General features: G+C 51.7%; 1 protein-coding gene across 5 annotated transcripts in view; it reads right to left on the reverse strand.

Annotated features, from left to right (window-relative positions):
- The window catches only part of Nfix (nuclear factor I X), a 98,870-nt gene that overhangs the window by 57,909 nt on the left and 14,032 nt on the right, over window positions 1-26,929 (reverse strand). For 4 of the 5 annotated variants that reach the window (XM_026399735.2, XM_026399731.2, XM_026399733.2 and 1 more), the window contains exon 2: window positions 11,955-12,486. In XM_026399735.2, the coding sequence (XP_026255520.1) occupies window positions 11,955-12,486 (532 nt within the window). Of the gene's footprint in view, window positions 1-11,954; window positions 12,487-13,465; window positions 13,569-26,929 lie in introns of those variants that run through there. The other variant, XM_026399729.2, reaches the window with a different exon arrangement.

The following is a 26,929-nucleotide window of genomic DNA, read 5'->3' on the forward strand; positions in this document are numbered from 1 at the left end:
GTGGCTCTGGTGTGACCACATATTCAGTGTGGGGCTGGTGGTTATTTATAGCCAGAGGATATACACTTATTACACCCCCTGTCTGTATTCTGGGCCACCTGTTATATAACTGCCATTATGCAATAACGCCCATTATATAATAATTATGCGCTAATGGGGATATAATCTGCAGGCATAATAAGGACACACTCCCTAAGGGCTGCACTGGCCAGCCTCCTGCAAACCGCCTCAGGGATCTCCTGATCTCTTCACCCTGCTCCGCCCAGCCCAGGAGGGTCACCAGGTGTCACCCTACTCCAGGATCTCTCTCTAGCCAGCAGCCTTCCCTAGACCAGCAGACCCAGTGGCAAAGCCCTCTCTGGACTCATTCTCCAGGTCTTGTCTGGCTTCTCATCTCCCCAACCCCACGCCTGTCTGGAGAGGATGCTTTCTCAGGCTGAGCTGGTATGCACGCTCCCTCATAAGCTCAAGCTCCCCCCACAGCTCCCCCCCCCCCGCCATGTCTTTAATATTGTAACAAAGATACGATGGATATGATGGAATAAATTCTGGAAGTGACTGATGTTTTACGCGGCCCCCACCATCCTAGGACAGGAAGCCTGCCAGACGCCAGGACAGCTGGAGGAGGGTCTGCCCCACACACGGATGTACTCTAACCCTACAGGAAGGACTTGGGAAGCTGACCCCAGAGGCAAGGCGCAGAGACCAAGTCAGGTAGCCAAATGGACCTCTTCTCAGCAACCTTCCCACTGGCCTCAGACCCCTAGCAGGCACTGAGGTGCCCAGAAGAATGAGGCTGCAGCCCTGATTTCTATGGTGGTCAGGCTACACTGCCCCAAGGATCCCCAGGGCAGGATCCTGGCCACTTGGACACCAACACACACTCTGCTATTCCCCCTTCTTCCAGGAAGGACAACCTGAAGCTGTCACCTCAGGGGAAAAGAAGATAGGGACAATGGCTCTGTACCTAGGATGACAGGAACCAAGTATAAAGGCAGGGGGCGGGAAAAATTAAGACCACCAAGGCGTTCTACAGAGCCAACTCAATTAACCCAAACATACTGTCTGCTCCTAAAATAGATCTCTATATTTAAAAGTTACTTGATATATGAATTGATGAAAAAATTAGAAAAGCCTACATGAATCTGTAAAGTGAGGTCCTCAAAAGCATGGGGCCGTGATCTGGGGAGGAGGTCTTGCCTCTTAAACTTCCCAACTGTTTAAAGTTTCACAGTGTGTTTTACTACTGTAATTTTAAAAACTCAAATACATTGTTTAAAAAGGATACTGCTGAGAGGGTGCCATAATTCCAGTGACTTGGGAGGCTGAGGCAGGAGGATCACAAGTTTGAGGCCAACATGGGCAACTTAGTGAGACCCTGTCTCAAAATAAAAAATAGTAACAATTTTAAAAGGGCTGGGCTGTAACTTGGTGGTAGAGTGCCCCTGGGTTCAATCCCCAGTACTGCAAATACATAAATTAAAAAAGAATTAAAGAATTAAAAAGAAAGACTGCATGGGGCTGGGGTTGTAGCTCAATAATAGAGTGCTCACCTAGCACGAGGGGGCCCTGGGTTCGATCCTCAGCACCACATAAAGATAAATAAATAAAATAAGGGTGTTGTGTCCAACTACAACTATAGAATGGATACTTGGGAAAAAGAAAAAAAGAAGACTGCTGGGCTGGGTTGAGGCTCAGTGCAGAGCACTTGCCTAGCATGTGTGAGGCACGGGGTTCAATCCTCAGCACCACGTAAAAATTAATAAAATAAACATCCATCAACAAGTGAAAAAAAGAAGAAGAAGAAGACTGCTAAGACCCTGCTACAACCTTTCTGGTCTCTGCATCCCATGCTAAAGGAAAAATTTCTACTGTTCTTTGGCGTCTGGGATGGGCTCATCACAGGGGCCTGGTCAGCCCAGAAGCAGACCGCCTGTTCCAGGCCCCATAACAGCAGCACATAGAGACCAGAGTGCAAGAGCAGTGTTCAGCAGGGGCATAGGAAGGAGGTAGACTCATTACCCCACGGGGGAAACGGAACACAGGCTGCATCCTGAGCCCCCAGACTACTTCAGCCCAGGGACCTACTGTTCAGATGGGGAGAAATGGCAAAGGACACACAGGGGAACCGCCAGGCTCAGAGGTTTCGTCGCCATGCAAAACAAAAAGGTATATGAAGCCCTAAAATGGAAGAAAGGCAAGGAGTAATAAATACAACAAGCAGTCTGTCTGGATCCCCGTTTCTTTCAGGCCAGAGGTCATGAGCCAGGAATGATTCTGTCCCCAGGGGACACTAGGAAATGGGTGGGGCTATTTTGGATCATTAAACCTTGGGAAGGGAGGTAAACTTGGGATCTAGTGGGTCAGGGCCAGAGATCCTGCTAAGCCACCTGCGATGCTCAGGAGGATTCTTCAGGACAAAGGAGTCCAGTCCAGGCATTCACAGTGTCATGGTCGGAACCATGGATGTCCACATTCATTTTTATGTCAAACTGTAATTCCAAACAGACTCCCAGGAAAAAGATGTGACAGAGCAAGGATCAGGGTCTCCAAATCCCACAGAGTCGCCTGGGCTAGGCCTGCATTTCCTATACAGTCCACCTGCACTGCGGCCTCTCCCAGAGCCCCAGGGAGGGATGATAAGAAGCTGAGCTAAGAAAAAACAAATAAATAAAAACTAAAAGAAGCTGAGCTGGCCACAGCAGGGTGGCAGCATCCAGACCTTGTCTAGTTAGTGAGTCACCTCTCCAGGGCAGAGTAGGGAGCTGGGGCAGCTATCGGGAGGCAGAAAGGCCAATGCTCAGGACAAGGCCAGGTGCCTGCTCTCTCTCTCTACCCCCACGTGCTCACAGGCTGGGGGAGTCCTCGAGTGGAGCCCCAAGCTGGGCTCTAGCCCCTCCTCTAGAGAGTGATGGAGACCACAGGGATAGAACTCGCCACCACCGGGATCCATAAGACTTTCTTCTCTGAGATTCTGCCAAGGCCAGTAATCTCAGAGAAGTTCAAGGAGCTGTGAGGCCCTCAGGCCAAGTGTTAACTGACCTGAAACCTGGGGTCTGAGCCATTCTACGAGAAACTCATTGGGTGACGGAAGTCCCTTGACATCTCCGTACTTTGGTTCCCTCCTCTGTATGGTGGATAAAATAATACCTGCCCTGCCTACATCACTCAACCACTGTGAGGAGGAAATTGGCTCCCAGCAGGCTGAAAAGGCTCAGTCAGCTGACAAAAACAAGCTAATTCTTTGCTGTCTTGCAAGTATCTGTACACTCTACCTGCACAGGTCAAGGTTCAAGGCAGAAAGGCCATCTTCCAGGAAGCCTCACCGGTCTCTGAGTCTGGTGTGCTGGTTTTTCCCTATGTACAGAGACCTCTACGTGTGTCACCTGAGTGCACACACACTCAGCCAGGAGTACAAGTATAAAACTAGAATATGCCCAAAATTGGGAGAAATAATACATGGCTAAGGCCATACTGGGTCTTCAATGGAAAAATGGAATTCAAGCAAGGAACAGTCACCTTCCTCTGTCAACAAGATACAAAAAGTTCTTGGGAACCTGGTCAGACAGACCACCCTTAAGTGATTGGGTGACCCCCAATAATAGCAATGGAGGCCCTGACCCTAGGGTAGCAGTGGTGCACCATGTCAAAACTGAGACATCAAAAATGTGGTGAAAACCCAGAATACCTGCTACTAATAGGCCATGGCAGCTCTTGAGGGGACAGAGAAACTGGTCACAAAGGTCACCGCCAAAATAATTTTTTAATCCCCAAAGGACCAGAAAATCAGGTATAAGTATCTATAGAGACAAAGTAAAGAACGCAGGCACCCAGGGGTGTGAAACTCAGGCCTTCCAACCCCCCCACCCCAGCCCCTCTGCCTTCTGGGACCCTGTTCTAACGCCAACAACCCTTCGGCTCAAACACGCTTAAAATGGCGACGGCGGCCTGCAGGGCCGGGCGTTTGTCATGCTGTTTTCCATGGTGCCCTTAGTGCCAAAAAAAACCTATCATCAGAAATGCCATCAGCTATATTTATCTATCTCTCAGCCCCCCAGCCTCCTCTTCCCGTCTGCCAACCAGGCCCTGCGGAGCCCCCCCTCACCCAGTGGGCACACGTCCCTGTTGCTGATGCCCGTGACCACCTGCCCAAGCCTCTGTCTCCGCCACTCTCTTCCTGAGCCCCAAGTATCAGGCCTCAGTGTATGTGAGCCAGCCAGCAACATCCTGGTGTGCCACTGGTGTGTCAGAGACACCCAAGTGTGCTCCAGGTATACATTCTATAGGTACTGGTCGGGTGACTTTGGTCTCAAACCTTGGGCAAAGGTGGCCTTCCATCTCCTCTCAGCCTGGACTCCCTGCACGCTGGGGCCGTGGCAATGCTGCTCTGCCTGAGTCCTACATGCGTGGGGGCCCTGGGCCTTTGGGCACCATTCCTGGGAAGATACCTGGCCACCAGGTAGACCTCTCATCCCCTCCTCTTTACTCCCTGACGCAGAGCAGGAAGCCCCAGCCTATATTCTGAGGCACCTAAAATATTTAAAAACTGTGTAGGCTAGAAGGAAACCCCTGCCCCTCCAACCAAGAGGGCAGGGGTGGAGTTGGGAATGAAAAACAGAAAACGGCAGTCAAGACTCACGACCCACAGCGGTGACGGTGATGAGTCTTACGCAGATACCAGGGACAGTCAGGGAGAGCTGTGTGGTGTCGGCACTTCAGACCCTTTTCCACCCAGCAGCAGGCTCCAACCAAGCCTTCCCACCCTCGGGCCCAGCTTGGAAGAATTGCCAGATCCCTGTCTATAGGGAGAATCAACAACTATATCCTAAACCCTACCCCTCCTGCTGTGCTGTGGAGGCACCCCTGCCGCCCAGACCCCACCCAGCCCTGCTCCCCAGAAGGCCATCGCTGCCTCGAGCCCCCAACTCAGAAAGGAGTTCCAGGGAGCCAACTCCTCTGAGAATGAAGCAACCCAAATAAAAATCTTAAAACCCAGAAGCTCTTTCTCTCCTGCCCCCCTCCCCCTCCACTGGCAAATGAAAACAAACAAGAAATCAAAGAGGCCTTTTGTGTGAGCACCGGGCTGACACGGCTGGGGCCTTTGAAAGACTTGTGAATCGGACACTGAAGGATGAAATAACTGAAGCGTGGCAGCTCCTGAGACGGGGGCTGGACAGGGCAAAGAGAAGGGGTGGGGAGGCAGCCACCTTCTCTGGGCAAAGGGGGACACTGCCACTCCCTCTCTGCCCAGCTGCCGCAGGACATCAGAACAGGGAGAGAATGTGGTTCTGGCCTTGCTGTCCCTTCTTGATCTGCTCTGGACCTGGACCCTGGGTCTCTGCAGCACTGGAGAGTGGGCACGGAGGGCCCTGCCTCCTGTTTCACAACCAGTGAAGGCTGAACTGTTCCCAAGGAACCCTAGCGGCCTTGCCTCCCCTCCAGCATGGGTGGCTGCAGGCTCAGGCCAACATGGTGGAGCTCTCGAGAGGTCATCAGCAGGCCTTCATCCAGAGGCTGACGGACACAGGAAGGATTTTCTCATTCTTAGAGATCTCAGAGCCCCTAGGTAACACCTTGCTCACAGTACGCTAAGTGTGCATTTCATGGATAAAGGAAATTCTTCCCTCCTTTAGCAGTGCCTCGGGAAGTTCTTCTGCACGTCTGGACCCCAGCCCTCCTGCTGTAGAGTGGCCTGTTTCCTCTGGGCTGGGATGGAACACAGCTGGTCACCATGCCTGTAATTATGGGCTTGGCCATCCAGCCTACTCTGGCTTGTTCACAGTCCACACTCTGTGGCTCAAGCTCAGAAAAGGATGATTGATTCTTTTTTTTTTTTTTTTTTTTTTTTGGTACTGGGGATTGAACCCAGCAGGGCTTTACCACTGAACTACATCCCCAGCCCTTTTCATCTTTTTTATTTTGAGACAAGGTCTAAGTAGCTTAAGACCTTGCTAAGTGCTGAGGTTGGCCTCCAACTTCTGATCCCCCTGCCTCAGCCTCCCGAGTCGCTGGAATGACAGTGTGAGCGCTCAGGTAGGGCGATTCTTTTTTTCCCCTTGTGCTATTGCCTCCAAAACAGCCAGCAGATCAAGCTCTCTACCCATGTGCTTAGGCGGCTCAGGCACTGACTGGTTGGGAGGACCTCACTATGAACAAAGGGGACAAGGGCAGGTGGTCAAAGGAGTCTGAAAAATAAGCTCAGACCCAAGGACAGGGAGCAGGCAGTTCTGCTCTCCTCTCTGGGGTCATGGCTGGCTGACCCCAAGAGAGGCTGGTCTGAGCCTTGTCATCCTTCCACACCGTCCGGAGCCAGGCATTCTAAGTCTCATTAATAGACAGAGGGTCCACAGCACAGGCGGCCTTGGCTGGCTTTGTGGGCAGGCAACCTCCGTGATCGGAGACCCTGCACTTGGCTGGATGCTCTGTCTGCTGTGAAGATGCCATTCCAAACAGTTTTGAAAAAGGAGCACTGCGTTTTCATATTACTCTGGGCCTGGCCTATTACGTAGCTGGAAGGCCCTAAAAATGGAGCTACCATGTTTAGCTGAGATCTGATCATGTTTGGAGTTTCTGAGTTCAATTTGACCACTCCAGCTTAAGGAGACAAACCAGGGCCTTCAGGGGATGGTGACCAAACATGGCATGGGCAGTGGGAACTATATCCAACACAGGAGGCAGGGGGGCCAGGGACATTGGCCTGGAGAGAAGACAGTTTCCTAGGGGAAGGCGTGGAAGGGAGATGTGAGAGCTACCTTCAGTCAAAAAACTGGTGTTACAGTAAAATTGGCTTACACCTGGGGTGTTCCCTAAGACACAAACAAGATCAACAAGTGAAGGTGACAGGGAAGGACCCTGAACTCAAAGCAGCTGCTATTCCTGCTTGCCTGCTAGGTGCCAGGATCTGTATCTATGGCTGGTTTAATCCTGGAGCCATTCTTTGAACTAGATGAACAAGAGAATTTTACAACCACCAAAGCTAACAAAGACAGACTCTACTTACAGGATGTTCTAAGGGGGACCCTACATGGGGTTAAAGGATGATCCACATATTTTGCTAATTTCACTGATCCGAGTTCCTAGGCCCTGCGGTCTTTGCCAACCCTGGCACCAGATGGCGCTGCCTCAAAGAGAGACCAGCAGACTTTGGGGCCTTGAAAAAGGAGGTGATGGATATGGGTGGACCCTGAGAATGCACCTGCACTCCTGCGGCCCCTCCTGCACACTCACACCAGGGCTGCCAGAGAGGCTGAGAGTCCACCAAAGGCTTGTGGGGCATCCTGGTACTGTCTTAGCAGGGTGGACACTGCCAAACAATATCCTCTACCACTAGGGAAGGACGTAGATGAGAAGCCCCCCACTGGACCTGAAAACTAGTGCTCACTACTAATCCCCAAGCCCTAGAGCAGAGAGCTAACACCAAGAGAGTGAACCCACACTTGAAAAAGGTCACTTAGCAAATCCACAGATGCTAACCCATTTCCCGTGACAGGTAAGGCCAAGCCCAGTGGTCCCAGGACCTGGAAGCCCAGATGAAGGCAGAATTTCCTTTCAGAGCCACACGCTGAACCACCCAGGGCAGCACAGCCTGCAGAGACCAGACAGGGAAACTCTACAGGACAAATGACGTAGTCCCTTCAACTACAAAACTGCCAGAAAAGAAAACAAGACCAAGGAGGATCACGACCACAAGGACAATGACAATGACAACTGCCACCATCACCACGGCAGATGGACTAACTGTCACAATTCAATCTATATCCTAATTCAGACAAACTATAAACAAAAACTAGAAGATAAGTAGGGGAATGGGAACATTAACCAAGTATCTGATGAGATGAAGGAAATTTGATTTTTTACAGGTGTGATAGTGGCATTTAGTTCCGTTTTTCCAAAGCCCTTATCTTTAGATATGTGCACAGAAATGTTTGTGGATGGAAAGACTAGGATGCTGGACTCTCTTCTAGATGGCCCAGTGCTGGCAGGCAGTGGGGGTTGGAGGAGTTGAGACTGGCCCTGACTTGGTGACTGTTGGCACTGGTGATGAGTGTCAGGGGGGTTCCCTCAAAGTGTGAAAGCCTCCATCACGAAGGAGCTTGGATAAAGAAAAAAGCCACCACCAGAATACCTGGATTTTATGGGCTTCCCCTATGGGCCCACTGGAGGGAGCTGACCGGAGTAGGTGGACAGTTCCATTTGGTCAAGCATTTTACTGGATTTTTGTTTGTTTCCTAGGACTGAGCCAAAGAAGCTCTGGAGGTAGTCTAGCTTCGCTTCCGGGTCCGCCTGGCCGTCCTTCCTCACACAAGGTCTCCACTGCCTGCTTTCCTTGCTGGGCCTCCTGCTCTGGAACACCTCTTCTGGATGGAAGGACATCATCAGGAAATAGACATCCTCCTACCATGGCGATGCTCTCTGATCCTACCCTGCCTCAACAGATTTTGCTAATTTCACTGATCGAGTTCCTAGACCCTGCGGTTTTTGTCAACCCCTCATAAAATACAGAGACACAAGTCAACTCCTCTCTCCATCAGGAAGGCTGGCTTACGGAGCCTTCAGATGCTGTGTTCTGGGAGTGGGGCTCTCCATGCCACACACACACACATACTTTACTCTCTCCCAACCCACCACCTCTTCATATATATAATGTTGTAGATGGACACAATATCTTTATTTTATTTATTTTTATGTGGTGCTGAGGATTGAACCCAGTGCCTCACACTTGCTAGGCAAGTGCTCTACCACTGAGCCACAACCCCAGCCCCCCAACCTATCACCTCTTGAAGCTTCTTCCAGGGCATAACAAGGGCCCATGAGGGCTATGGGTGATGATGGCACCTGAGAGCAATGCCACATCCCGACACTTAACGCCAGGTCAAGTTGACAGTCATCAACCTGACACCACTAGCTCAGCCCAGATTCGGCTCCCAGATCCAGTTTTTGTTTTGTTTTGTTTTGTTTGTGTGTGTGTGTGGTGCTGGGAATTGAACCCAGAGCCTTGTGCATGTGAGGCAAGCATTCTACCAACTGAGCTATATCCCCAGTCCCCAGATCCAGTTTTTTTTTTTTTTTAATATTTATTTTTTAGTTCTCGGCGGACACAACATCTTTGTTGGTATGTGGTGCTGAGGATCGAACCCGGGCCGCACGCATGCCAGGCGAGCGCGCTACCGCTTGAGCCACATCCCCAGCCCCAACCCAGATCCAGTTTTAAGGGAAGAAAAAAACCCTTATTTCACAGTCCAAAGCAACTCTTATCTGGAAGCAAGTCTCATCTGCACCTCAGTTGCTCCAGACCTTGACCTCAGTCTATAATACTAGGAAGAAGAAAGAAGGGGACAGCTGTACGAGTGTATCTGGTGGGCATGGGCTTAGAGAAGGTGGTACCAGGGAATCAACACTGTCAGGTGGCTCAGCCAGGGAGAAGACATTTTCTAGCAAGCCCAGGTAGCTCAGGGAGGAAGCCTACCTGCTCCGTGCCATCTCAAGACTACCAACTGGACTCCAAGGGGGAGTGAGCAATGAGGCTCACTGATAGCCCCAGCAGTAGCAACTCAAACTTTCTTCACAAAGGTATACTCAATTCCAGCAATTCCTCCAAGAAAAACCCTATTCACCAAGATTCTCTGAAGTCTGTGGACTGAATTAGAGAAAGTAAATCCTTAGTTCTCTATTTGGCATTTGCTGAGGAGACTCAGCCTCAGCCCAGACATAGGTGGCCTTGGCTACACTCAACGGAATAGGAATTCACTCATATTCCTGGACAAATGATCTCACTGGCGGGGGTGGGGGTTACTTCCCCTGACACCTGCCTGGTCAGTCCAGAGCCAGGAGGCTGGCCAGGAAATGGTCTCCTTCATACACACACTTCATCCTACCTCAGCCCCATGCTGGTAGTAGTCAAGATCTGGGCCTACAATGAAAGAGGTCAGGGAAACAACTCTGCTACAAGGGTCCAGACATAGGGGAGAGGAGAAGAAATGGAGTGTTGATTTTCCTTGCAGATACGCCTGGGATCCAAGTTCTAAAACTGGAAGGTGTAGAGTCCTCTTGAGGAAGAGCTATCTGATGGACACACTAGCAAGCTCCAGGTTCTAAGCAGCCGCTGCTGGCCGCCCCTCATCTCCTCTAACATCACCAGGCACACACCCTCCCAACTGTGGCTTGCTATGCTGACAGAGAATGAGAGACACCCTCCCCATTTAGTCTCTTTTCCAAAAAGAAAAAAGATGAAAGAAAAAAAAAAATCCAAGCTGGAGAGGGGAAAGAACTGGCAATTGGCCCTTCAGTATAAGGGGTCCTAATGGTCACACAGTGCCAGGTACAGGCCCAGAAAGATCCACAGAAGCAGGCAGGGTTCAGGGTGGCATCCACAGCCTCCAGCCAGCCTACCAAAGCCACCTCTCAGAACAAGAGAGAATGAGTAAGAAGAGAGACCTCAAATGCCATCTTTTCCTACCCAGAGTTCTCCAACACACTCTCAGCGCTCATTCTCGGCAGGAGAGATTATGTTCCAAAAGCAACCCCCCTCCCAATTTATTTCTGGATCCAGTCATATCAATCCTCCCAACTTCCCAAAGAGGCAAGGGGGTGACCACAGCAGTTGTGAGTGGCTTTTTCTTTTTTGTGAATGAACAGGAAGGAAAACACTGAGACGCATACTCACAGGAAAGAACATTTTGGAGAGTTGAAGTGAAGTCACATTCTCACACTCACATAAAGAGAGGAAAAAGGGAAATGAGAGGGAAAGAACACTGGAATGGTGGCGAGGAAAGAAACACACACATACAGAGAGAGAGGCTCGGTAGCCCTCTCATTACAAGTTGGTTGGGCATAATGTAAACACACTTCTGCCTTGCTTAATCACAGAGTGCCGCCCGTTTAGGTTTCAAAGGCGGCAGTAAATTGGGCGTAGCTGAGTGGAGGCTAAAAATTAACCAGCCATCTCTGTTTCAATTTGTAAGAAAACAAAAGCGGAAAGAAATTATAAAAAGGGAAAGGGTAAGGGGGAAAAAATGAAAAGGATCAGAAGAGGAGAACTAAACCAGCTCAACCCAAAATGCAGAGTGAGACTGGAAAAGCCAAGAGAAGTGGAACTACTTGGAACACAAAAAGAAAGGAAATTTTACAGGTTTTGTTTGTTTGTTTGTTTAAGACCTTTTCCACAGCAACGAAGCTCCCTGCCAGGCCTGCTCCTCAGGAAAGCCTCTCCACCCCCAGCACAGGAGCCTGGGCCGGCTGGGCAGCACACACACCCAGGGGCCTTCCCATTTCTGCAGAGAGACCAGGTGAGGGACAGAGCTCAAGGAATCTCCCGCTTGTTTTCACTCTCTCTATAAAATCAAATTACTCTCATGCTCTTTGATAGCCAAATCCCAGCCAAAACAGCTCTCGCCTGGGCATCTGGGCCCCAGAATCTGCCCGCTGCTGCCTTCTCTCCTGTTCTCTATTTGTTCAGTCTCATGTGCGGGGATTTCACATGCTCCTCTCTCCACCGAACTGCTGCCCACCCCGCTTGTGCCAAATCTAGCTTTTCCTGGAACTTGACATAAAGCCACAGGAAAGCCAGCACCTAACCCCCTAATATTTCTTCTGATTCAATTTAAATAAGAGTAAACACTGGTTGTTGGTGATGCTGCTGTTGTCTCAAACTCGCCATCACGGATAATTCTGGGGCAGCCTGACCCGTCCTAAGACACAGAGTATCCTTCTGATTAGATGAGTCCTCCAGAGATGGAAATGCACACAGTGGGTATAAAGGCAAGGGAGCAGAGGAAGAGGACAGAGAGGGAGACAGGAGAAGGAGAGGCAGAAAGGCACATCAGACAAAACACAGGCCCCCCAGGACAGGTGTGCAGTTAGGCCCATGGCCTGGTACGGGTTAGAAATAAGAGGAACAATAAACAGAATAAATGCTAGCAAATAAAACAGGGGTAGAAAGGTTAAGAGCCACCTACCCGGAGTGTGGACAAAGTAAGCCAGATAAAGATCCAGTTCTTTGATTGTGACGCCAATATGATGTGGCTGGACGCACAGGCCGGGGTTCGAGCACTGGGGCGACTTGTAGAGCCGCTCCCCATCAGTACTTTCCAGGGGGATCCCCTTAAACAAAATCACCATGACCAGGTCCAGCCGCCACACCTTGTCGGCCTGGCGCAGGCAGTCAATCCGCCGGATCTTGCCCTTCTGGTCGGGGTTGGAGAGCACGCAGCAGGGGGGCTTCTTGCCGGTGATGGTCAGCACAAAGTCCTCACGGAACTCAGGCCGGATGTCTTTGCGCAGCTTGGCCAGCAGCCGGGATGCCCACTTCTGCTTGATCTCGGGCTTCTCGCCCAGCAGCTCGTCCTTCACCGCCCGCTCCTCGTCCTTCGACATCCGCTTCTCGTGCTTCTTGAAGTACTTGCGCTTCCGAGCCTGCAGGTTGAACCAGGTGTAGGAGAAGGCTCGGACGTGAGGCAGCAGCGCCTCGATGAACGGGTGGAACTCATCCTGCAGGCGGCAAGCCGGGAGCATGCGGGGCGCGGGAGGACGGGAGGAGGGGAAGACGGGATGAGGGGAAAGAGAAGGAGAAAAGCGGCGTTAGAAGGGGGGTACGAGGAAAGCCTCTTTCTCCTCCTCCTCCTCCTCCCTCCCCCCCCAACAATTTTCTCTTGCGATTGTTCTACAAAAGTGTGGTTTGAAGCCACCACCAGCTTCGCCAGCCACTTGCTCCCATCTCAGCCTCAGCAGCCAGACAGAGCCACCGGGAGCCTGTCCACACACCTATTCTCTCTCTCTCTCCCTCTCGCTCTCCCTCTCTCTCTCTCTCTCTCTCCCTCACACGCGCACAGACAACATTGCCGTCCACACACACACGCTGTTGGTATCCCCGCCAAGCTCTGTCGCGCCCATGACATTCCATGTTCTATCGCAGCTCGCCCCAGCGCCGTGTCCGTCTGCACAGATGACCGTGGATGCACGCGGGGCACACGGGACCACCGCCTGTCCCAACACTGGCTGATTTTTGGCTGCCCCCAAGAAGACAGAAAATGACATCCACTAGCGATCGAGGAAACGGCTCTGGATTCCCTCTCCTCAGGCTGTTTTCATTTTCTTTTCTCCTGATCCAGTTGGAACATCCACCCCAGCATTTTTAAAATCAGACCTAAATCCTAAATATGTGATTTCAGCTTTGTTATCGACATCAATACTAATGTTAATCACAGTCATAATGCACAAAAACACTTCTTGTTAACACAAATAAGGTGGTTGTCTCAGCCACATTAGGGTTAAAAGCTGCATGGGTCGTCTTGCGGCCCCTTCCCCAGCCTCCCACGACCCCTTCACCCTCTTTCCACTCAGTCAGGTGACAGAAGGCCGGGCTCTCAGCTTTTGCTTTTTTTTTTTTTTTTTTTTTTGCTTGTTTGAAGTTTAAATAATAACTGATTTCTGCTTACAAAAATAAAACTGGAGAAAATTAAATAATTACCATTGATCTGAAGCACCCGGCAAAGCCCAACGCCCGATTCTGAGATTCTGGACTCAACAGAGTTGTGAGTTGGGGGCGGGTGGGGGGAGGGGGGAGGGGGAGGAGCAGGGGAGGAAGGTAAATGTTTTAAAGGGGGTTATTATTGGTGTTCTGGGGAATAGGGGCCGGGCTTGGGTGGATTCTCAAACCCTTCCCCCTCTGCCCCCCCACACTCCATTGCACAGAAGGGGGAAATTAATATTTTTTTTTGAAAAGGAGCAAAAAGAAAGAAAGGTCAGGGATAGCAAGCAGAGAGAGGGAGCGAGCTGGTTGCCACACACGCCAGGTAAACAAAAGCCAACAAAAAATTTGTTTTTCAATTTCTCCCCCTGTGCATACTCTTTCAGTTAAAAAAAAAAGAAAACAAAAATATGCAAAATTTAAAAATCAAAACCAACCTCCATCTCCCCCCACCCACACACAACAACTCACCCTACCCACCCCCGTGCAAAACAAAAACAAAAACAAAAACCAGGAGGGAAGAAAAAGCGGCAGCTGAAGAAAAAGGCTTTCGGCTTTGGCAGCAGCACAGGGGTGTAAACTTCGAGCTGCCTCCCTCCACCCGATCGCAGGAGAAGGGGGAGCTCGCAGATTCCCGGGAAAGAGGACGAGTTCTGACCGGCTGCAGACTGTGGCTGGCAGACGCGTGCAAAAGAGAGAGAGGGAATGAGGGGGAGGGAGGGGGAGAGACCGAGGATCCAGGGAAGACGCTGATGGGATGGGGGTGTGAGTGTGCGTGTGTGAGTGTGCATGTGTATGTGTGTATGTGTGTGTGTGTGTGTGTGTGTGTGTGTGTGTGTGTGTGTACACGAGCGCTGGCTGGGTTTGGGGGGTTTTGTTGCTCCTTTTCTCTCTCAAACTCCCTCTCTCTCTCCCCTTTCATGCTCAATCCCCATCCATTTGCTCGTGCCAAGCCAGGAAAGGGGGGGGGGAGAAGAGAGGGAGAGGGAGAGAACGAGAGGGAGAGAGGGAGAGGAAGAGAGAGAGGGAGAGGGAGAGGGAGAGAGGGAGAGAGAGAGGGAGGGAGAGAGGAGAGAGAGAAGAGAGAGAGAGAGAGAGAGAGAGAGAGAGAGAAGGATCCACCTATTTGGCAAAGAGACCTCCGAGCGCAGCCAATGGCTGCGTCCAAGGGGAGGAGGGAGCTGGGCGAGCCGGGAGGGTGGGGAGAGCCCCCGGCAGTTGGAGACCAAAAACAATTTGCCCAATCGACAAGTTCACGTCTAATGAACAAGCAAAGTCCAGCAGTTATGAATTTTTCATTCCAGGCTCCCACTCGGGTCCATTTGGCAGTAGCCATCCAGCAAATTTGGGGGTGGTGGGGTGGGAGGAATGGGATTGAAGAAGACACAGAATTTTTTTTAAGCCAGAAAAATAAATAAATAAAGGCCTGATTCCGGGCGGGCTGGCGGGCGGGAGCCCCAGAAGGCCTTGGGGAAGCAGCTGCGCCTTCTCTCTGTTTTGGTTTCAGTCTTTCTCTCAGGCCCGCACACTCTTTTTCTGGTTCTAGTTCTGTTCTTTTTCTTTCTTTCTTTCTTTCTTTTTTTAATTTATGGCGCACACAGAGGCGACTGGAAGTTTCTCTCCCTGGACACACACACACACACACACACACACACACACACAACACACACACACATGAGCCACGAGCCGGCAGTGCTATGAACAGAAAAGAAACAGCTCAGAAAGTGTCCCTGCCAGAGGCACCTCTGGGGCAGGACCCTATATGCCCAGGCACAGCCACCCCTTGGCCCCCGGGTCTGACTGCTCCCGAGGCAGGAGCACTCCCAGACAAGGGGCCAGCACCCTGCGCCTCCCCCCTTCCCCAGCCCACACCCAGCCACGCACGCTCCATTAGTGGTGACGAGGGATGCCAACGCAGTGCAGCTCGGCTCGCGGAACTGCAACAGTTTATTAAAATAGCCTCCTGTCACAGCACTCTGCTGACAAGCACCACACGCAGCCACAAACACAACAGCCAGCCCCAGAGAGAAGCGACAAAGGAAGATGGACGGTCGGTACCTCTGAACAGAGGCATCTTACAGATGCCCACCCCCCACAAATGTTGAATTCTTTGCTTTCTCCAAATTTACCCTCTCTACTTAGTGGAAGGTTAGTTTTCTTAGCTGTCCCCATATCAATTCAGATGAAAGGACCCAAAATAAAGTATAAGATGCAAAAGCGTAAAATGGGAAACCCGAATGAAAGGGAGGGAGCTAAGAGAGGACACGGTGAGATGGAAGCACAGGGTGCCATCAGGGAACTCGGACACCTGGGGAAACCAATCGCAGAGAAGAGACCCACCAGACAGGCCCCTGCTCCTGGTCCCCAACTCCAGGCCTTCCCCCATCAGGCCAGGAGGGTGAGAAGTGGTGGGAGGTGGAGCCCCCCTCCTTGGGGGATCTCTCCAGTGAGGGCTACGGGGCAGCCATGCCTTAGGCCTTAGAAACACAGTAAGAAGGAGACTGTTATGAAGGAAGGGAAAGCAGATGAGAAGGGCGTCCACGCAGACAGGGAGTGATCTGACCTGCTCAGCTCCAGCCACCCCTACAGCTTCCCTCTCCCCAAGCTCAACCCTCAGCTGGCAAAGGAAAAAAGGTCACTGCTCACTCGTGCCCCTTTCTTCCCGATCTGAAACCCTGCACTCAGTGGCCTTTATGTTCATCAGAAAGGTTCCCGGAAGAGCACCTGAGGTGTTCCAGAACAAAACATCCAGCACGGGGCTGGCACTGACGCCTGATAATGGGAGAGGTGCCACCCGGCACCTGGGACCCCTCATCCTAAATGGCAGACTCAAGTGAAGTGAGCTCACAACTGACCCCAAGATAAACAGAGGTAACAGTGCAAGAGGCAGGTGCCCTCAGGAACAGGCCGCTTAGGGTGTTGTTCAATAATTCATGTCCTGTTAATAACCAGCTTTGGTCCAACCAGCCAAGCACATTAGCTCAGCAACATAAGGTAGGGAACCCTGCCCCTGCCACTCCACCTTGAGAAAGCAATTTTACTCTCAAAAGTCAAGATGAAGCCATAAAAACTGTAAGTGAGTTTGTATTTGGCACAGGGGGTGTTTTCTGGTATTCTGATTATGCTAAATATCAGACATTGAACAGAAAATGGCCAGCATGAGTCTCCTGGTGAATCCTGGCATGTTCCTTTCCACAGACCACGGTGCTAGGTAAAAGAGATGTGCTTCACATGGGTTGAATCAGAATCTGGAGGTACAGCTGGATCAGGTTGGGCGAGGGAAGGGGGAGAACACATTCCCACAGCTGGGAGATGCCCATGGAAGGATCTGTGGAAATCTGGGAAACAGGATGGGGTGCAGGATTCACTCCATGGGAAGGAGGCAGAAAGGGAGGGATCAAAGGTTGGTGAACTGACAAAGAGATCTGACAGAGCAGTGGCTGAGGAGGGGCATCTCCAAGGATCCTCAGGGCCCATTTGTAGAGCCCTGCACAGGAGTAACAGGCCCCCTCCCTGTTTTGCGGGGGGGGGGGGGCTGGGGCTGAGGACAATTGTCAACCGTCCCTCTGTAGCTAGTGGCCATAACCTTGAAGGGGTAGGCAGAGGATCCTTAGGCAACATTCTCTCTGATCCTACTCCCCGCAGGGCGGCCGTTCTGAAAGAACCGCGGGTATTCAGAAGGCCTGGGAAGGGGAGAAGATCAGTCTCCCCTTAGAGTTGCTCAGGTTCCATTAGAAACACTTCAAGCACAGCCCCCGACAACTCCTCCTGCTGCTCCAAGGCCACTAGGGGTGGCCGCCAGCCCAGACACGCCCCTCAAGAGCCCCAGACAAAAGGGGACTGTCCCCCTTTTGTTAGGAGAGAGTCGTGGCTCCTGTTGGAAGATTACCTGTCCCCATCCCAGCCTCCTTCCTTTCTCCCCTCCACCCCCCTTCAGATCAGACCGCTCTGCACCCAGCACACAGGACCAGAGCCAAGACCCAAGAACCCTCAGATGAATCAGGGCTTCTCCAGGTCTGAGTCACCGCAAGAGTAGGGACTTGGGAGACAGAGGAAGTGAGGGGACTGGCAGGCCCCTGAAGGAAAGGAGGGAGGAAGAAGGGAAAGGGAAAGAGGGAAAAACAACCAACGGGAAAGGAAGCCAGTGATGCTAAGAGTGAGCAAAAAGGGAAACCCAAGACAACAGGGGAAAGAAAGAAAAGGAAGATTCTGGGGAAAAGGTACTTTCCCTATTTAAAAGAAAAATCCAGAAGCCAGAAATATGACTTTTTGAAATTCACATGGGCTTTTCATTCTCCAAAAGGAATTTTTCTGCATTTGTGAAATAAAGGCCTCCCTCTTTTATTGTTGATAATATAGAATTTGGCCATAAACATCAACAGTTTTCACGAAACAAGTCTCAAATACCCCTGCTGGCTTCAGCCATCATTAGGGGAAATGTGCCCCCCACCCCCCCCCCCAAAAAAAAAAGACTAGAGGAGCCACAGAGGTACAGAAAGAGAGGCAAAGGGCAAACCTGGAGAGAGAGGGAGCTTGAGCACGCGCACCAAGCAGGGCCCAGAGCTACAAACAGAAAGGACAAGATGGAAGGGAAAGAGACAGCAGAGAAGGAAAAACAAGCAGAGAGACAGAACAGGGTGCTGGGACGGGGCAAGGAAAGAAGACTAGCAAGGAAAACACTGATTCCAGAGGTGAAAAGGAAAAATATGAGGCTTTCAAAAATACCACAAAATACAGTCCTACCGACTGAGGCCTGGTGGGTTATTTGAGGGAAAATAGGAAGACATGTACAGCATCTCACTCACATGTGTTAAAAATTCTTCAAGACAACAAAATAATTTTCTCAGCCTGAGACAGGTTCTACAACTGGTCTGTACCGGTACCTGCCAACAGCAAAACATTTAAAAGCACAAGAAGCTGTATTTCTAAAGACCAGGCCACCGGTAGGAGGGAGATACACATTTTTAAAACCCCATTTGTCCACAACATGCTGGTTTGGGGGCCCAGATTTATTCTTTCAGATCCTGGACACACAGGCCCAACTGATTTGGATAACTATACAGTTAGCACAAATATCTGACAAACTTACATAAAAAAATAACCAGATATTCCAGTATCTATTTTACTATGGCATTGTCTGCAGACTCGGTGAGAAAAGATGAAGAAAAAATTTAAAGACCACAAATAGGGATCCAATAGTTTGCCCAGTTTCTGGCATTTTACAATCTAGCCTTGGTAAGAACCAAAAGAGGCCAGCCAACTTCATATCCCTGAAATCCCCCTCTTGTCCCATGATCGCTGCTTCATGGAAGGTCACAAGAAGGCAGTGGCCAGACTCATGGACACAGAAGGGAGGGGACTATAGACAGGACTGGGCAGCTCAGCTCAGGATAGCAAAGGGAAGGGACCCAGCTGCTTATTCTAGAGGTGGGTGGGGCCTCCCCTCTGGGGCTCTTTCTAGGATAATGCATGGGAAGGGGCTCTGCAGCCACAGCAAAACCACCCAAGAGTCTAGAAACACCAGTAATGGAAACCGGAAAAGGCACTTTTTGAGGAGACTCAGATAATTTGGACAAAGCGGGTTTTTGGCTGACTTGGGCCTGTTTTCCTCCACTCAGGAAAAGCGGCCACACAGTTCCTTGGAGAGCATCCTCAGGCTGGCTGAACGGATCTGCTCCACACCCCTATGCTGGGTCTAGCACTAGTTCCAGGCCTGTCTCAGAACCAGGCTGCACACTTCTCTCCTATATACTGTCCCCCTTTCCCCTGCCTTTCTCCTCCTGACTACACACCCGAGCGGTGGCCTGGGACTGGGCCAACAGGCAATCTCATTCTGGCTCCAAACGGCTCCCCTGCTCCGGGCACATCTCCCCTCACCCTCTTGGCACAGAACAGGCTAGGGTGAGAATGGGGGTGCTGGGGGAGACAATCTATTCTCTCCAGTAGGACTGGAAATTGTTTACTTTCATCTGGTTCCCTACGGGCAATGGGAAACAAAAACCCTAGTCTTTAATTCATTATTTAGCTTGTAACTTCCTTGTGTCACCAAATACAAGAAAAAGCCAGGAAGGCCAGGCCCTCTCCTCTAGCTGATGGGCTCTGTGGGGAGGAACCCTCTGCAGACCCTGTAGGACAGATGACAGCCAAGGGTTTCAAGGGGCAAGGGTGCCGTTGAGCCTCACCAACTTAGTTGGCCTGGAAAGTGTTGTTCCACAGTGGCTCCGGGCCTGGGAAGAGGGAGGCACCCCACCGGCCAGCTTCACAACTCTCTCTAAAGAAGAACTGAAAAACCGACAAAAGGCGAGGGAAGGAAAGACCGGCACATGACAATGAGGTCTGTGCCCGGTGCACTGTGAAAATATCTCGGGGGTAAGAAAGGAGGCCAGGGCAAACGGCAAGGTGTTGAAACCACTGCGCCAGGCCCAGCAGCAAACCCTCTTATTCAGGAGGCTCGGGAGATCACAACTGTGACAAAATTTGAAGGGCAGGAGCCTTCCCAGCCCCTCTGCAGGAGGTCAGGGTCCATCCCCACACTGCCCGATTTTGCCTGTCACGTTTTCCCTGGCACAGGAGCAAGAGGCCAGAAGAGAGGAAGGGTTTCTCTGAGCCCCCTATGCGGAGCCCACTCTGATCTGCCAGCACCCTCAGCCCTGAGGGAGCCTCTTTCTTGCAGTTACTGCAGCAACAGGCAGAACCCAGCTCTGGGATTTTCAATGCTCAAGGGTTCTGAGGAAGGTGGGTCACCCTGTCTGGGCAAGCAGCTTCCCCAAAATGTACAATTTGAGGAGTCAAAAGGATATTTTTCAATCCCTCAAAATGTACTGCTCCCCCAATTATTTTGTTATCAGGATCAGAGCCAAGGAAATTCGAGAATCCTCATTTCGCTGGTGTCTGGCCCCTGCGGAGGCTGGCACCAGGCGCCTGGAGGAGCTGGATGGACGCGCCCACCCCTCAGACGCTCTCCGTCCCCTCCCGGCTCCCTTTCTTTCTCACCCTCTCTCCCCCTCTGCGTCCTCCAGCTCCAACACAAACTGTTTGCACGGGAAGTCTCCCTCTATGACCCGATTCAGCACACACAAGAGAAAACTGTGGGCGACAGACCCAACGTCCTAACGAACTTGAGTTAATTAATGCTGAGGAAGAAAAGCAGCGCCCTCGCTCTGTTGAATCACGGTTCACTAGCCCTTTCAGTGTGCTGTGGGTGGAGGAAAAAAAAAAGAGGCTTTTTGGTTCAAATATTTTTGGGGGGCGAAGAGAAAACAAAAACACCACAGAAGGGCCGTGGAGGGCGATGCTGTCAGTACCTGCCCGAGGAACAGAGGCAAAGAGAGGGAGCTGGGCGAGGGCAGCCGCCCGTCTTCTCTGGGCACTTTTGGCCTGAGCAGTTCTGGGAATACGGAGGAGCGAAGGGAAAGGGAGGGGATTACCGATGGCTCAGGCCTGTTCAAATAAACCGCTCCAAAAATCATGCTGTCAGACTATAAGATACATACTTTCTAAAAAAAAAAAAAAGTCTAAACCCAACAACTCAATTTGAATAGAGCCGTGAAAATGTTTTAACAGTGCAGAAAACTGAAGTATGGATGGCAAGCATACAAAAAATTAAAGTGTGCAGAAAAAAAGAAGAGGTGGCAATCAGCAGGGCAGGAAGACAGCTGCAATTTTGCTTTCCAGATGTTGACAGCAAAATGTAATTGGCAAGTAAGTTTCCCCTTACCACTTCTTATCCTTCAGTCCTGAGATTTTAAAATCCTACATTTACACCTACGTCTACAAGTGGTTTCTAGGCATTCCACACATGTGGACAGGTCAGGAAGCCTCAGCACCACACGCCTGCCGAGCTTTTTTATCAGACCACTAATTTTTACAAGCCCTCCCACTATTCGGAGCAGGGAGGATTTAGGGAAACAGGCTGGAGGACATTTTAATTTTATTTTTTATTATTATTTTGTAATGCAAGGCCTTTTCTTTACCTTTGAGGCCAGGGCTTCTGCTTTTTAAAATAAACTTTCTAACATAAGTGTGGAGTATATAAAAAGAAGAGTGCACCCATTGTAAGTGTGCCTCTTGATACATTTCCACAAAGAGAACACACCCATGCAACTCCACCCAGATTAAGAAATAAACATTTTCAGCACCGTTGAACAGGCCTTAAAATTTTAAGCTATAGAGTTCCCCTAATTTATATGCTTTAGAAATAGCTCTGCTAAATACAAGTAGCATCAACTGTGAACACCTATGTGCACAGCCGTGTTATAGAGCAGCATGTGCCACTCATGTGAACCACAGATATGTGTGGGGGAAAGAAGGCCCGATAACCCTCCCTACTTCAGAAGGGTTCCCTGTCTCTTTCTCAGTGCCTGCCCAACTCTGATCCCATCAACAGGGCAACCAGCTGTACAGCGGGTTTAGCAGACTAGCAGGGCATGTGTGGGGGACAATCAGGACCCATGGAGCTGAAAGCCAAACTGCCTAGTGACTGAGGGGATCAAGGCCCCCTTCTCACCCTGCCTGCAAGCAGGAACTGAGGTGGGGGTCTCAGTATGTAGGTCAGGAGGGAAAGTGACTGCAGAGCCAGGGGTTCTGGAGGCCAGAGTGAGAACCAACAGAGCTGGCTGCCCTGGTCCAGGTCCACAAGACCCCTACAAGATGATGAAGGGGAGTGGGGTGCTTAGAAAGAAGGGGATAGAGGAAGAAGTGGGCAGCAGCAGGCTAGGCCCCATGGTCCTGGGCCGAGCGGCTTCTCAGAAGGGAGCTGAACCCTGGTCCGCCTACCCTTTCCCTGGCTCAAGCCCCAGCTGGCTCCCCCCTCACTTTCACTAGCACTAAATTTACTTTATAATTTTAAAATTAAATTTTAAAAAAAGCAGGAAAGAGAAAGCACTAAAGGCAAAATACCTCCCACAATATCTCTCCAAGGAAGGGGAAAAAAGTTTCTGCTTATGTAAAACGACAAATGCAAGGGATCGCTGAAAAGTCTAAGCACCAAATAACAAGGAAAATACGAGAGAAACACATTTAATTAAAAACACCTGAAGCAAATAAATAAATAACTCCCTCTGCAACTTGCAGGCACTGCACAGCCACTGGCGCCTGTGGGCAGGAGCCCCTGCCCCCACTTCTTGCCTACTTTCCCCTTTCCTTTCTCACAGGGAGCCTCCTCTTTCCCAGGCTCTTTGGAGGCCCCCTTTTCCTTCCAAGTGATGTACCCCACACCTGGAGGAAGACCCAAGACATTCATCCATCTCACCCACCAGGAGCAGCTCTCTGCAGCCCTGTTAGAAAGCCCCTTCCCCAATTCCCACATCTCTCCAAGCAGCACCCCTGGACCCTGCTCTTCCTCTCAGATCTGGGCCTTGTGGACACTGTGGGAGAGGTGATGCCAGGCCCAGCCCAGCGGTCAGCTCTGTCCCCTACCAAGCACACAGGGCTGCCAAGGCAGGCTCTCCAGGACCACATCTTCTTTTCCTAATACATATGGAGACTAGGAAAAAAGAACTACTGGCTTAATTTAAAATATGACAAGGGGCTGGGCACAGTGATGCATGCCTATAATCCCAGCAACCAGGGAGGCTGAGGCAGAAGGATAGAGTGTTTGAGGCCATCGTGGACAACTTAGTGGAGGGGGGATCCTGACTCAAAATAAAATAGACTGGGGATATAGCTCTGTGGTAAAGCACCCCTGAGTTCAATCTCCAGGATCAAAATATAGAATAAAATAAGACAAGGGATCTAAGCCCTCAGAGTGGTTGATCTTTAGAAATACTTGATCCCCTTTTCTTTTTTTTCTTTTTTTTTTTTTTGGGGGGGGGATGGGGATGTGGGTGAGCTTGAAGCGGCTTCCCCACACTCTGGGTTTGACTCTCCCACCAGCCGGCCGCCTGGGAAACGCGCCCTCGGCTGGCATCGAGGTACCAGAGCCCGGCTCCTTTCTTCCTTTCTTTCTTTTTTAAACCGCTCTAGTAGAAGCCAGGCAGTGGGTCAGGGCCCAGAAGCGGGGGAGGGTTGGAGGGTTGTCTCCAACTCGGGGAGAAGAACAACCGGCCGCAAGTTTCCCGGCTTGTGCCAGTTTGGGGATTTGCGAATCAGACCGGAGCGAAGGGAAAGGCGGGTGAGGGAAAAAGCCGGCATTAAAACTAACCAGCTCCCGGGAGAAGCGCTCTTTCCGCTTTTAAATAAGACAATGCCGGATGGAAAGGAGAGAGGAGAGACGAGTTATTTCTCACTCTTTAATTATTCCAACGCTTAGCATTATTTAAAAAAAAAAAAAAACCACACACATTAGCCAATGATATATTCTAACCCTCAACAAAGCTGGTATTTTTCTCTGATTACAGACCTTGCAGTGGCAAACCCGGGCTCCGACGATAGAGGCAGCGCAGAAGCGCGCTCCTAAATGAGACACAATTTTATTAAAATCATAATAATTCTTTGCATTTCTATAGCGCCTTTTCAGCCTCAGAGATCCCGAGTGCCTGACGCCCGGTTCTACCCGGGAATCAGCCACAGCAGTCTTGGTCCGGGCAGGCGAGGATGGCCATCTCCCGAGTGCCACCCGAACGTACATTACGCCCCCCTTTTGAAACAGCCTGTTTCTATCAGTCAGCCTCTGTCTCGCATGCTTTTTTTTTTAAAGTAATAAAAACTCCTTTAAATTAAAAAAATGTTTTTAGAGAAAAGGGAAGAAAGGCTCGAAATATAAGCGGGGGAAGAGGGAAGGAGCTAAGTGTGGTCTGGGAGCTGGGAGTGGAGCGGAGGAGTCTGCAACCTGGATGGGTCGCTCTGGGTCCAGGGTGCAGGGCCCCCTTCACCTCCCCGGGTGCAGCTGGGGCCGGCTGAGTCACGTGCACGTGGAAAAAGCCAATGGACCTACCACCACCAAAGCGCACTGAAGTAATTCGGGTTTTGAGAAGATGGTTACAACCGACTTCCGAAGGGACCGGAGGCCCCAGGGCACTTTCTCTGAATGCCCCGGGGCGGCTCCGGGCCTTCGGGCCTTCGGGACACCCGCTTCCTCCTCCAACAGGTTAAGTCGGGTCCGCTGGACGCACAGGTTTTCTGGCCGCCGCACCCCCGCCCATTTTTCCTCCTCTCCCTCTGGCCTGCCCCGGGAGTCCCACCGCAGCGCTGCTGGCCCTGGGTAGGGCGGCCTCGGCGCCCCAAATTCAATTAGCTACCTCCGAAAGGCAAGGCAGTGTTGGTCCGAGGGGATTTAGGGGAAATTTTTTTAAAAAAATGTTCTTTTAGGCTTCGCATCTCCGGCGTCCTGAAGGCAGGACGAGGGAAGCGCATTTTCTGCCACTTAGTCACATTTCTTCCCGGTTCTCGCTGGACGCCAAACGCCCCCAAACTCAGCCAACCCTGCAAACCAACAATACTCTCCCCTAGCAAATTTCCCCGCCATGACTCCCTAAAAAGAGGCGGCTTAGGGATGGCTGGGAAGGCTGGGAGCAGGCCCGGGTCCGCGAGCGCACAGGACGCGGCGCGGTCGAGGGCAGACGGTCTGAGCCCACTGCGCCGCCCGCTGCCGTCGGACTCTGGACGGCGGAGGCCAGACACTTGGAGGGAATCGCAGCAGGAATCGCCGCCACCACGTCCGATCCCAAACCTCCACGGGGTGTCAGGACGGCCGCAGGAGGGAGAGTGCGCTGGGCCGCCCTGGACCCCACCTCGTGCGCCCACATCCGAGTCCCTTCCGGCCGCGGCCTTCGGAGTTGGAAACCGCAGGCGCCCCAGAGCCCAAACCAGGCCAGCCCTCCACGCTGCGGGCGCAGGTGTCTTCTAGGGGGAGTCACTTGGGGGGGACTGCTGAGAGGGATTCAGCCGTCCCCCAGGCAGTAGGGAGCCGCCCCGCGCGCGAGAGGCCTGGAGGACAAAAATGGAACCCCCAAAGGCCTATGGCAGCCGGAGGGCTCATTCTGGGGCCTCTGAGGAGGACAAACGGTTGAAGGCCTCGCTTATTACCGCTACCCCTTCGCACTCTTCGTTCTCTTTCCCCTCACCTGCCCGAGAGGTCTACGGTCCAGCACTGCCCACTCAACTCTCGGTGAGACTCGGCCTGAGCGCCCTGGGGTGCGCCACAGGCGCTTCCCACATCCGGGGCCTCGAAGCACTGCTTCCCGCCTTTTTGCTGCCGCGCACGCGCACCATCCGCTCGTAGCCAGGAGGTTCCCTAGTGCCCCAGGCTCCAGGACACCATCTACACCATCGAGGGTTGTGTTGTTCCCTCCATCCCGCGGTGCGCCGTGCGCGGTGCAAGTGACAGCCGCAGTGTGCGACCACGTTCTGTGGAGTGGAAAGCTGAAGGCCTTCTTCCGGCCTGGGCCCAAGCGAGGCATCCCCACCACCCCCAGCTCCGCGTGCACTCCCCAGTCTTGAGCCAGTTGTAGCAATGGGTCCAGGAAATGCCACGCGCTAAGAGAACACCCGGGAGGCTATAATGAAAGAAGCCTGTGGGCGGCGGGCACCTGTCAAGGGGCACAAGCTGGGGCTAGCACACTTCCCCGGAGGCATGTCTTTGCCCGGGTATGCACAGGCACGTGGAGTAGTGCCCTTCCGGAGTGGGGTGGGGGCTTCAGGTCTACGTACAGAGCAGACCCTCTCCTCCCCTCGAGGCACTCAGACACAGAAGACCATCTGACTTTCTTCAGCAGGGTTAGGACATTGGAGCTCTATGGTTGGGCATTGGGGCACTCTGGGAAGTCCTGGGACACCCTTCCCCACCTTCGCTCGCCAAGCGCTTCTATTTTAAGACGTCTCCCACCCCTCCAAAACCCACCCACACTCACTCCCGAAGTCCATGGCGCACGCTCAAGGAACCCGCCTCCACGCCTGCGGCGCACCTTAGGGGAAGGCCAGGAGCGCGACGAAGCAAATTCCCGAGCGGCCAAGCTGGACCCAGGGGGGCAAGTGGAAATTTCGCCCGGGGTTGTGTGGGGGGGGGGGCGTTAAATGGCCTCTTTGTGGAGAACTGCGAGCTGTCACTCAGGATTAATTTAAGCAGCAACAGCAAACACACCAAAAAGCAACGTCTCGCCGCCAGCACCCACCCCCGCGATTGTGTTTCGGGAAGGGCTGCGGGATTTGGCGGTGCAGTCCCGCCCTTCAGGAGAAGGGGTCTCGGTCTTTACAAACGTGGGGCGTCCGCGGTAGGGGGGGGAACTCCTCCTGCCTCGCCCCACCTCCCTGCCTAGCAAAATGGGTTTTGAAGGTTTGGTACGAAACCTACTGGGGGTGTTAAAATCCAAGTATAAAAAGTGGAGCGGGAAGGACGAGGGGAGCAGTGTATGTGTGTATATGTGTGTGTGTGTGTGTGTGTGTGTGTGTGTGTGTCATATTTTATATATATATATATATATATATATATATATATATATATGGAGGTACAAATTTCAAATATAAATATAGTGCATGCAGGGGTGTTGTTGTGCGGAATCAGTTCTGGGGTGTCTCACCTGTGCCCCC

Source organism: Urocitellus parryii, chromosome 3, assembly GCF_045843805.1.
Source record: "Urocitellus parryii isolate mUroPar1 chromosome 3, mUroPar1.hap1, whole genome shotgun sequence".
In the NCBI taxonomy this organism is placed as follows: domain Eukaryota; kingdom Metazoa; phylum Chordata; class Mammalia; order Rodentia; family Sciuridae; genus Urocitellus; species Urocitellus parryii.